Genomic DNA, 12,774 nt, shown 5'->3' with positions numbered 1-12,774 from the left:
TGGAGTAATTGGAAGAAAATTCATCACAACTTGAAAATATGTTGATTATTGTTTATTTTTTTTATAAGACCTCAGATGTCCTCTAGACCTATGAAGACCAGTCTTATCAAAAACGAAGTACACCTTTTCAGCTTTTAAAAGATTTAAACGGGTAAGCAACAGCCAGGTGCTACTGATCAAATTTACTTCACCACCTCTATAAGAGCACTGATCTGGTGCAGGAATGCGTCCATACAACGCCACAAGGAGTGACCCAAGAGCTACAGTTAAATTTCATGACAGTAAAATTAGAAAAAGACTGAACCAGTGTGGATTGTTTGGAAAGCCTCCCCTGTCTAAAAATAGCATGGCAGTGCAGCTTCGGTTGGCAAAGTTACATCTGAATGTACCACAAGACGTCAGGAACGATATTATTTGGACAGATAAAACCAAGGTGGAGATGTTTGGACAAAATGTACAGCACCACATTTCACCTCATAACAGTGGTTAAGCACGGTGGAGGAGAAGTGATGAGTTGGGCACCTCGTGGTCATTGACCTGACCTCTGTATTGCCTCTGTATATAATTCTAGAGTCAAATATGAGGCCATCTATCTGGTAGCTAACAGCTGGCTAAAATTGGGTCATGCTAAAGCACATGCAATCTCAAGCACATCAGAATGACTTGAAAAGGAAAGAACCAAGGTGTTGCTATGCATCAGTCAAAGTCCAGCTCTCAGTCTGATAGAATACCTGAACGTCATGGCAGGAACTTAAGAGGAGCTATGTGATCATTAACAAAAAAAAGTAAACCTTGCACATATCCTGATCAGTCATGCTATAAGCTTTGTTGACAATAGATAGTTTGGTAGTCATTTAGTATTAAAAAAGTACTTTGCAATTCCAAATTATATTGCTGCTGGGGGAACTCTCCTTTGATTGTTTTTTTAAGCTGTTATTCTCAGATTTATTAGCATTTTGTTCTGGAGGTCTTATTTTGAAAAGCAATTTGAATTCTTGCAATGTTTGCCATATTCATTAGTACCTGCGAAAGCTTATTTGGTCCTTTTATAATGCAAATGTTTTTAGCCAGCATACACATTAAAATGAAAGCCTGTGGTTTACTTTACTTTTTTCTTGGCCTTTCTTCCTTTTGGCCCTTTGACTGCCCACTGGTGTGTTTGTCATCGAGGCAGAGGGGAGCCACCAGCTGTACACGAACTCTTCCTGACCCCTGGACTGGCTGTCTATAAACTCCTGGCTGGTCAAACAAGAACTCATTGTAGGTAGCTATTCCCACAGCGACTATCATGCTGGCAAGATCAATCTGCTTTCAAATAAAAAAGAAAGCGGTCCGGCCTTACACGCGCCGCTTTTGTGTGTATGAATAACACTCAACTGCCATATGAGTTCAGTAACCTTACAGACTAGGTTTTTAAGACTTTGCGTGTTGTGTGGTTATTGCTGCTTTCACCTTTAAAAGTACAGAAAATATGTACACTCTTCAGGGGTTTTTGTTTTTCATGAGCTCAGTGGCAGCAATGCAAAACCTGGAGGCAATGCATTTCTCCTGCTTTGCAGCAGGAGGCTCTGGCTTGATACTGAGTGATGTATGCTTGCTAAATACGCTCTGTGGGACCTCGGGAATGCCTACTCTATGTTATAAGACATACAGGCACAAACACACACTGCTATATTGTGTCGATGGGAGTTTATGGACTGGGGTAATGACAAAAACTCTTCACAGCATGCAGCGTTATGGTCCCCACTGCTCTCACTAGCAACAAGCAGCATCACAGTGAACAATTGAGCAGCCACTGAAGGAAGGAAATGTATTGCAAAGCGCGAGTATGCGAGAAAAAGAGAGGAAGACTTTGATTAGGTACAATCAACACAGAAATCCGTTCATCTTGGAAACCATGGCAGACTTTGATTACAAGAACGTATAAAATTGACCTTTTTTGAGCTGTTTATGATTGTGTGTTTCTGATTAGATATCTTGATTTCTATAAGTGTCTTTTTTGGTAATAAGTTTAACTTAACTTGTGACTTTTTAGTCAGTTTCCAGCTGGATCTAATAGCTGTTTTACATGAGTGGAGCTGAATTTTATTATTTATTTATTTATTTTTTTGGGAGGGAGTGGGGGGTGGGGGGGGGAGGTTCTGCCTTCAATTTGTAATTACATGGCTACAGTGAAAAAGTTTGGGAATTTGGCCACTATTCCTCTTGAAAGTCAGCTGATCAAATAGATATCGACAGTTAAAAGGACAGCGTAAGTGTATAAACAAGCAAATAAACAATGAAATCTGTTTATGTTTTGTGCGTCTGAAAAAAAATATTAGCCAATATATTAGAATATTGGATTTTAAAATTCACACATATCAGTATCTGTATTGTTCTTAAAAATCCTATATCAGCTGAGCTTTATCCATGAACGTTCCCGCTACTTCAGCTTGCTCTGACGACTTGAAAATCAATGCAGTTTAACCATAGATTTGTCAAAGTAACCCAGCTGTCATTCAGAGGATCATAACTGGGGACAAAAGTCTGATTCCCAGCTTAGAGACAGACTCCAAGCAGCAGTCTTTAGTGGAAGAAATCATGGCATATAAACCCGAGTATGGGCTTGCAGGCAGGACGTTTACCACAGACTATGTACACCGTGGCCATGTCCCAGGGAGTTTTTTTTTTTGCCCACACCAGTGCAGTCTTTGCTCATCACCCAACCTGTTTGCTCCCATTGACTCACCCAAATAAAATTCAGGTTGCTGGGTGGCTGTTTTGACAAAGTGGATGAGATGGAAGTCCAACTGGCCAAAACATGACTGGAATAGGAGTGCTGGAAACTGTGCTGTGCTTCACAACGTGACAGCCTTAAAGGGGCTAGAGGAGAAATCAGTGGACGTTGTTGGGACTCACTGTAGTCTCTTTTAAACATATTTTAACAAGCACGCAGTTAGATCTGCTTAGAAACCGTACCCAACATCAGAAAATGAGTATTAGAAATTTCCTGTGAAGTGACAGGTGAAACCTGTTTTATTTAAACACATTACATCATCTACGTTTTTGGAGTCGCGCCATGATCTCAAGAGCTCTGTAAGGTATTCAACAAAAATACTTATTTTCAAGGGGTGTCTCAGCAACTAACAGTTATTTGAAGTAAATCAGCTTTCAGCTTTCAGGACTGGCTTCTCCAGAAAATCCAGCTCTGGAGCAAGTTTTGTTTTGTATGAATTAGCATTATGTGAAGTCAGGAAGAAGCTAAAAGCACTTCCATAACTAAGCCCTAATGTGCACACATGTCTGCATTTGTTCCATTGTATTTAGATGTGGACTATGGGCCGTCTTCTTCATAGCATGCAGTGATTGGCTGCTTTATCACTCTTTATAGCTTATTTACATTTGCTTCTGATAGGCTGTCACTCCCAGGCATGCTTTTTTTTTGCCTAAGGAGGCAAATTAGTGGCTGAAGTGTAAAACCTGGAACATGACTGAAAAAACTGGATCCGGAGCCACTGAATGTCAAAGGTTGTGACGTTTTATTAGCAAGTGTTGCTTCCTGCTCCAGAGTTTGTCTTGTCTGTGTGTCTACAGCAGCTTTAGTTTGATTGTGGGAGGGAACTGAAACCTGCTGTGATCTGATAGCTGGCTTGTTAACTCCATTCCACTGAAGGCTTTGCCTGTTTTCTAGGCATCCCAAACTTTTTCCCCCTGTTGTTCTCAGCCACATAGCATGTTGTCTTCTCTACACTCACAGGATTTGAGTTTCAGGGGGTGAGGACAGTTGTTTTGACTGTGTAAAGCTGTGTGACAAATTCTCCTTCGCTCCTGTTTGAATGTGAGGAACTGGCTTTGTGACTGTCTCTAAAATTCCTTTAGTGCACTCTTGCACTGGGAGCAGGAACAGCTTTCCTGTCATTCAGGATACACGCTCACACTATTCCGGACATCATGCCTTTGGGATCTCTGTGTGGGAAACTTTGAGGAGGGGGAGTGCTCAGAGGTTCAGAGCAGTAACCTGAGCTTGTGGGACAAGTATTGGAGCTGAAGTAAATGTTCGATGGATTAATGTTCTCTTTCTTCAGAGGGAAATGGTTTCACAGTGGTGGGGATTTTGTTCTGACACTACCAATGAGGACTTGAGTAGATGTGAATGTCTCCAAGAGGACTCCTGAGTGAAATTTTGTCATAAATTTGAGTTGTGATCCATGAAAACCTCTCCTCACATTTTTCTGCGCTGGTAGCACCTCAGGAGGACTTGGATTTTAGTGCTGTTCATATTTTTTTTGTGTCGGATTCGGAGTGGGAAATCACACCATGGCTGGAGTTACAAGGAAGGGATCTGGGAGACCCTCATACTACTACAGATTCCTGGGCAAATCCCGACTGCAGCGTCAGCGGAGCCGGTCACGCAGCCGCAGCAGGCCGTCTGCCAGCAGGGGTAATAAATACTACAACTGCTAAAAAAGAAAAAAAGCTCACCATGCAGCAGTTTCAACCTCATGTACACAATGTTAGTTTAGATAAAAACTCGCTGGCAGGGCATTAATACTCATATAATCCGTGGCATTTCCTCTTTTCTAATTTTTGACATCTCTTCTGCATCGCTCATAGGAGAACTTCTCTTCTTGTAGCATTATTTTTAGTCCTGGCAACAACAAGCTGTGTGCTGCCGCTCATGTTTGTGTGTTCCTAAGAAGAAGTTTGAGTTTGTCAGTTGACAGTTTGGCGGAACTATTCGCAAAGTGATGCTGCTCTCACATTTCACCATCAAAGCTGGGAAGCTTGCAGTTCATCGCGAACCTGATGAATTCCACCCTGTTTGGGCACTCTGCCCGCATGCGTGTTTTTTCATATTAGCAACCAAGAAAAAGCTTGAAGTCTGTTAGTTTTTCTGCACTGCATAACTACTTTGTCTTTATTTTTTTTTGCCACTCTGTGCCCTCCAGCAGTGTGTTTGTTCACTTTGCTGCTTCTCTGGATCACTGTACATAGTGCTTGCAGTGTTCGAACTGCAAGGTTCTAGTGAGAAGTCTGCCCCCAAGGCTTTGCTAACATTACTTGAATGAAGAGGAAAGAATTATCTCTGAAATCTTCAACCTACTGATTTTTTTCCTTCTAAGTGAGCTGACGTAAGGTGCCAACCAGGATATGAAGAAGAAAACTATGATTACTATGTGATTTACTCTGCAGTGGATGTGATGCAGAAGTTTCTAAAGTGAGGATAGTTCAGGAAAACATGTGGCTCTCGCTCACTGAGACTTAATGTTGTTTGTGCTCCATCTCTTCTATAGTAAGAGACGGACAAAGCTGGACCTGAGCGTGAGAGCGAGACGAATGCAGTGTGTAGGTGCCTGCTTTGTACGTCTTCGCTCCAGCTGATGAAAGAGATGCTTTGAAGTCTCCACTCTGTGTCATTCACTCCTCCAAAGAGATCGCGCACACGCATGCATGCACACGTGCATCGAGTTTAAGTACAAAGGCACACAAAAACACGCTTTGCCTTGATCTCTGTGGCTAAGTGCAAGCTCCTTGCACAAAAAACTTTTACACACAGGCTGCAGATTGTTACGGTGACACAGACGGGTAAAGTCAGCAGTACTGAAGTTACATTCCCACTTCTGTTTCATTTGGGAAAAAAAAGAGCTTTCATTAGCTTGTAGGGTTAAATAAGATTCATATGCAGTAAGAAGAACAACATATGCTCACCGGCCACTTCGTTGGCTGCACCTGTTCAGTTGCTTGCAAATGCAAATAGCTGATAAACCAATCGTAGGGAAACAGCAAGTGCATTTACGTGTGCAGACATGATCAAGGGGGATTGCTGAAGTTTAAACCAAGCAGTTTTCGGCATTTTCAAATTATGTTACAGTTCGCACGGGGTCACCACAGTTGGACAATAGAGGTTAGGCGCAATTTTCTTTTTCCGTCCCACTGTCACCAAGTGCTTGCTGATCGGGAGTCGTCTGATTGTTGGGGTTTTCTCTGAATTATTGCAGGGTGACTGTTGTTGTGATTTGGTGCTGTAGGAATTGAATTGAATCTTCTGATGGCTGCTTCCAGCAGGAAAACACACCATGTCACAGAGCTTAAATCATCTCAAACTGGTTTCTTGAGATTTACAGAGAGTTCACTGCACTCAAATGGCCTCCATAGTCACCAGACCTCAATCCAGCAGTGCACCTTTAGGATGCGGTCCAACAGGATGTGCAGCTGACAAATTTGCATCAACTGTGTGATGCTATCATGTGAATGTTTCCAGCTCTTTGTTGGATTTATGCCACAAAGAATTCAGGATGTTCTGAAGGCAAAAAGTAGTCCAAAGCCAGTACTAGGAAGTGTACCTAATGAAGTGGTCACTGCATGTACGTATGTAGCTTGTGAGATGAAGTAAAAATAAAATAGCTAATTAAATCTGATGACATGTAAAATCAGCTACATGTTTACATGCAGTGTAACCAGGTGCACATATTTCAGTATTTTTGCTGCACCGTGTTAGCTGACTGCTTCAGAAGCTACTTGTTGTCCACCTTGTGTTAAACCAAAAAGGAAATACTTTCATTCCTCAAATGAAAGGTGGTGTATTATATTCTATTGAGCTAGAATATAATACACCGCGTACTTCTGCAATGAATTCAGCCCATTGTTTAGTTCACTTCGACTCTTTGGAAGCAGAGTATGAAGCTGCTTTCACACACTGCAGAGCACTGTAGCTCTGAACTTTTCTATACGTCACCTGACGCATATTAACCAGCCTTTAAACCGCCACCCTTCTAGTACCAAGTCTTTGTGATGTCAGATTGTGCAGGTGTGCAAATAGTGCAACTAGACGTCTGAGCCTTCACTGCTTGTGAGTGAGGATCTTGTGTATTTGCAGTGGTGCAAACAGAATAAAAGCCAAGCTATATCTCACCTAATTCTCCAGAGAGGCTCGAGCCTTTACTAATAGAATAAGATCGTTTTTCCTTTTTAGCACAAATGTAACACTTTTATTTTCATGCAGCCAAAAACGGGAGCCTGAATCAGTGCTATTGTTGCTCCAGATGGTTCAAAAGTTTAAATGAGCAAGTTTTGGCTTTGGCAGTCTTGCAGCTATTTCACAGCATTAGTGTGGTTAAAAACAAAGTAACTCTTTGTTATGCACATGTATGTTACGGCAGAGAAATCAAATCTATCTTGGTGAAATCAGATTCAATTTTTTTTATTCCTTACAGTTATGGAAGGTTTACTGCAGAAAGTGGACGGTTGCCTTCTTACTTGGGTGGCTGCACTTATTTTTGGTTCTTTTTGCACTGTCTTTGCAACTAGTAAGTATTTTAGCTTTGTCAGTCACGTCTAGATTAGCCGTACATTCTCTCGTCTCATCCAGAATGACTGCATTACCATAGAACAAATAGTACTACAACCACATAGTAGATTTTCTTTAATTTGCTGTAATGAGATCTGTGGGGAGAGAAGAAATAAATAGGAGGTCTCTCTGGTAAACACTTTAGTGTGCCTGAAGCAAGATGAGACGCTATTGTTGAGATGTGTCTCACATGTGAAGCACAGCAGCAAAGCATGGAACAATAAAGTTTTGCTCACACCATATCTTGAGGGAGGTGCTGTAGCCTCTCCTGTCTATTGCACAGTCAGTGGCACCGATCAGATGGCAGCCGCATGAGCTCATGTGTTATTGTTTTCTGAGCGTGCGCTTGTCTGTGCATTGTTATCTGTGAATGGAAAATTTCAGGAAGGTTCACCCTCAGAATCACTCTGGATCTGTTTCCTCTGCTCTGCCAGGGCTGGCGACATTTACATACAAAATTATCGCTCGTCTGAAAAAGGGAGAGCGGCGCAGCCTGTTCTGACTTGCGTGTTTTGGAGCCCCCCCCCCCCCGCAATCATGTAACTTGCATCTGAATTGTCCCCTGATTGGAGTACTGACTGTTTTTCACAACAGAATCCTTCATTTATCGCCTCTGTGTCAGACAAAGAGTCTTTGCATTACACAACAGCTTTAAAAAAAGTTAAAGGTAACTCTACTGAACTTTTTCAGCCTCCTCAGAGAGATGTTTTTGTTCGGTGGAACAAAATTGGGTCTTTGAAAACGATATCCTCCCATATTGGCACATTTCTAACAGCAAAGTTGAGCTGTCATTAGTAGATCTTTCAGGTACAAATCTGACCACAGATATCAGACTTACCTAAAGAGTGTTTTTGGAAAGTTTGGATCTTTCTCTCCCCCCAAATCTGCCAGTTACTCTGAGATAGAAATGACTTGACTTTTTTTTTTTGTCCATTGATCTCAGTCTGCTCTTGCATATTTTTTTTCTCCCTGACTTTTAAAGTTGGCAAAACATCACCTGAACACCACAGGAAGTGATTCTTTTCTCCCAGTCCTTCTAGATTACCTCGATTTTCCTTTCATCTGAGAAATCTTAGTGTTTTAAATTAGTTTGAGTAGTTTCAACTTCCCTAACCTTCATCCTGCTCCACCGAGTGTAAAAGAGATTTGTATTTTTGCCTTGTATGTCAGCCAAATTGGTTTGTGGATTGAAGTGCAGTTATCATCTTGGTTTTTTTGGGTTTATTTTGTGATGGATGTGACAAATAAGAGGTGGATCTGAATGAGAAAACGATGACACTGTATGCTCAAAGGTCAGTTACAGTGTAACCACGGTAACAGTATTGTAAATCTGCTCTATCAAATGAAACAAAATCATGTTATATTACATAGACATTTAACTCAGGAGCTTATATACTCAGGAAAATGCTTGAAGGTACAGTCAGTAATTTTTTGAGGGCATGTAATGGAAAAAAGGATATTGTACTCATAAATAGACACAGTTACACACTGTCCTGTGCGTCTATTAATAGATGTGCGTGCATTAATAGATTTGGAGTGAGTTTGCGGTTTGTGGGAGCCGCCATGTTAACCCACCATATTTGAATACTGAATACTGAATTCTCGCCCGGCATTGACAGCTGAGGTAAACTGTGGACTGACAGCCTTCTGTAGATGGGGGGGAAAAATTGTGGGGCAGATCTGGATCCAGTGTAAACACTAGCAGAAAGATGCCGGCCACAGCCGTTATGGGCTACAGTCTAAATGTAATGTTTTTGCCACCATATCTATATTTATGGACTCAATTTATCAGAGATAAGAAAATAGAACTCTACAGAAAGAAATCCGTAATCTACTGATATCTAGTGGTGAACATTTTCTACACTGCAACACTAATAAGGCCATAAATCAAATAGGGAGTGTTGTCATTTTCTGACAGACCTTTTTATAATCTTTCATATGTTTTGCAACCATGAGGAGTCGCCCCCTGTTGGCCATTAGTAAGGATCATTCACTTTTCAGACCTGGATACTAAGGCCGTATTTTATATATGGTCTATTTCCTGCCCCAGACCCTACTGGAAATAGCAAATTTATTCTGTTTCAGCTTCTTGTAAAACATTAGATGAGGTGATCTAAAAGCCAGTCTTTAAATTGGGAAGTAAAGTTGAGGGTTAAGGGTGTCTCCACTGCCTTTCAGGCAGCATTACAACAATGGCAAGACTTCGTGGAGATACAGACATGAGCTAATAAGTGAGTGTTAGCCATTCCCTCCTGCATTTAATCTTACGCTTCACTGCACTAATCAGATAATGGCTTTATAATAAAATTAAACAGTTTAATATGACCTGTGACCACTCAGTGGACTGTATGGATGCACAACAGCAAGTTTTGCAGTTCCTTAAAGTAAGGCAGAACTGCAGAAGAGAACAAAGGAGGGGAAAATTAAAAAAGAAATGCTACTGAAAAAGTTTAGTAGGACTTGTGAAGGGGAAAATTGACTTAGCTAGATGGTCCACGCAGAGGGTTTTATTATGTGTAATCTGAATGTAAGAAGAGAGAGTACTGTAAACTCCAGCAAAACATGCGCATAGCATGAGCTAAAAGACTGCAGGTACACAGACAGGTTAGTGACTGGTCCATTGAGAGTCCTAACCATATTCAGTAGTGGTGGAACGGATCACGGTTGATCCGTAATCCGAACCGATCCCACTCCACGGTTCGGCACGCACGTGATCCGAAGATGCGAAAAAGAAGAAAAAAAAAAGTATGTGTATGGTGCGCGTGGTCAGTCTGTCAAGCGATAGTTATGGCTAGCGGTCCAAGTGGAGGAGCAGAGGAGTTTTCGGTATTTAAGCAGCCCTTTGCTGCCCAGTCCGACCGGGCTAAAGCTATTACAAAAGCTACTGGGGTGTTTAGCTGCAGACGGGAGGCCGTATTCCCTTGTGCAAAACAAGGGGTTTAAACTATGATGATGAATGTGCTTGACCCCCGCTATGATATCCCGTTGTGCGTCCACTTTAGTGGCAAGATCGTTCCAAGCATGTATGAGCAGGAAAAAATTGAAGTTGAGGCTGAACTGTCCTAGGCATCTTCTGTTGCCCTAACTACTACAAATGGGTGGACCTCCAGGGCAACGGAAAGCTACGTGACAGCTCATTATATCACAGTGGAGTGCGATATAATGAGCGGTATGTATTATTGTAGGGTCTACCTTACAATATAAAGCGCCTTGAGGCGACTGTTTTTGTGATTTGGTGCTTTATAAATAAAATTGAATTGAGTGGTAGACACAAAGCCCTACACTGCCCTATATTGAACCATATATTTTTTTTTAATAATTGCGTGGAATGAGTCTTGAGTTGAATGTTTTTAACAGGCAAAAAATACTTCAATAAGTTAATAAGTAAATGTTACATTTTTGTCTTTTTTTGCTGATCCGAAAATTGATCCGATCCATGACTTAAAACCGTGATCCGATCCGAACCGTGAGATTTTTTTTTTATCCGTTGCACCACTAATATCCAGTGCAGTCACCCAAGTAACAACTGCATCAAATAGCACAACAGCACAGAAAGCGCTGCTGCCGACAGTCTGCAAGAAAGTGTTTGAATTGCTCAATAACAACTCAATAATGCATTACCACTGACAGCTATTGCTCGTAATCATATTCTCAATAGGTCATTACCGAGAAACACTTTTGATCCGTGCTACTGCGTCACGTTTAATTTTTGTCAGGTTGTTTATGCTGTGTGCGAGTGCTTGTGTTTGTTCGCGCTGATATCTACTGATGGGAAGTGAGGACCGAGTTCGGGCTGATAGATGGGGAAATGCGTTGACAACAATTCAGACAGCCGTGGTGACTCAGTTTCTCACTCCCACGTCACATTCCCACTGAAACTCAGGAAGTCAAATAAGTCTGCATTCTGGCTTTCTGTCCCTGAGTGTTCAGCTGCTTTAAATTTTAACATGACAGAGAGAGAGGGGGGGGAAAGAGAGGGTATTAGAGCTAAGTGGTGCCAGGTTCAGCCTTAACTTCAATGCCAAAGGAATCACTTTGCTGTTTTCTCTAAAACAGATTAGCCCTTTGATCTGTCTCTGCAGCTTGCTCCCGAGCCTCCTCTCTGTGATTAAAGTCATGTTTTAGTAAAGACTTCACTAATCAACACAGGCAACACGATTCTTTCGGTATTTTTGACTTCATTCTCCGCAGATGCGTACAATCAGGTCGAGAGGCTGGAGAATATGTGGGATCAAGTTTGCGTGGAGAAAAAAGTATTTCCCACTGACTTTGCCAGTTCTGTATTAAAAGGATGAGTGATAATGTTATCGCTTTGCCTCGACGATCATATAATAGAAAGCAGAGACGTGAAACGGAGAGACAGCTAATATAGCAGTGTGGCAGTAAAGTGGAGCCATCAGAACCTCTCTGCATCATCGCAGTGTTTAACCCAGGATTACTCTCAGATCTTTTCTGAAGTCTGTGTCCTTGTTTACCCCCCAACCCACCCACCAGCCCGGTGAGTCATGGAGATGGGCCAGACGATGCAGTGCTTCTGAGCACCCAAAAAAAGGGTCCACTAACAGCCTGACAGGTGCAAGCAAATCCCCCCCCCCCAAATCCATAGATATCAACTCAGATTACAAGGCAGGAGTAGTTTTTGCGAAATAGAAGATTATTGCCTGTCAACATGCAGCGGACTGTATGTGCCACTGAAAATGGTTATTTTCTTATGGTATGTGCAAGAACACGGAAACACAGTTGACAGTGGAAATTGTGAAAATGGGACGTTAATGATATCAGTTGGTGCATTTTAGCCATCGTCATCCTTAAATGAACAGAATTCAGTTTTATTTACAGTATATAGCGCCAAATTACACCAGCAGCTGCCTCAAGGAGCTTTACAATCATACAACATAGAAACTGTAAATTAAACAACCTCCTATGAGAAGCACTTGATGACAGTGGGAACAAAAAAGCAGAACCAGGTTCGGGGGGGGCAGCCGTCTGCAGTGATCGGCTGGTAGCGGTGGAGGCATTAGCACATTTAAACAACAGAAGCTGACCCAAAGGGCTTTAGAGACAGGCGTGTTTATATTCCAGGTCTCAAAAAAACATTCAAAATACATGAAAAGCTGAAATGTGTGTTTTGTTGTATTAACTAATTATTGGGGAAAGTAAAAATCACTGATATTTAGTGGTCAAAAATGTGCAAATTAATGATGATTCTTCTCATAAATCATGACATACTGCTCTCTCCTACAGCCACCATTATAGGTTAAAAACACCAGTATCGGTTTTGGTATCGGCAACACTGGCCCTGTATTTAATGGGTATTTGATAGATAACAAAATCTGCAGTATCCCACAGCACTACCGACTGGGGGTTTAGGGCACAGAGGTGAGACAAAAGGCTCAGTGTGGAAGATAGCTAAGTAATGATTAAATGCAGAGTGATGTTTAAACACA

The 12,774-nt window shown here is 41.6% G+C and overlaps 1 protein-coding gene across 7 annotated transcripts in view; it reads left to right on the top strand.

Annotated features, from left to right (window-relative positions):
* Positions 1–12,774, top strand: part of LOC120714300 (disabled homolog 2-interacting protein-like) — a 182,600-nt gene that overhangs the window by 70,999 nt on the left and 98,827 nt on the right. The window contains exon 1 of one of the 7 annotated variants that reach the window (XM_040000447.1): positions 2,150–4,420. The exons of 5 other annotated variants lie outside the window; for them this stretch is intronic. In XM_040000447.1, the coding sequence (XP_039856381.1) occupies positions 4,297–4,420 (124 nt within the window). In that variant the 5' untranslated portion in view covers positions 2,150–4,296. Of the gene's footprint in view, positions 1–2,149; positions 4,421–12,774 lie in introns of those variants that run through there. One more of the 7 variants, XM_040000448.1, reaches the window with a different exon arrangement.

The sequence above is a fragment of the Simochromis diagramma genome, unplaced genomic scaffold (assembly GCF_900408965.1).
Source record: "Simochromis diagramma unplaced genomic scaffold, fSimDia1.1 OVJJ01000596.1, whole genome shotgun sequence".
Taxonomy (NCBI): Eukaryota; Metazoa; Chordata; class Actinopteri; order Cichliformes; family Cichlidae; genus Simochromis; species Simochromis diagramma.
The sequence above is the reverse complement of the archived record's forward strand: the minus strand, read 5'-3'. Positions and strand labels throughout refer to the sequence as shown.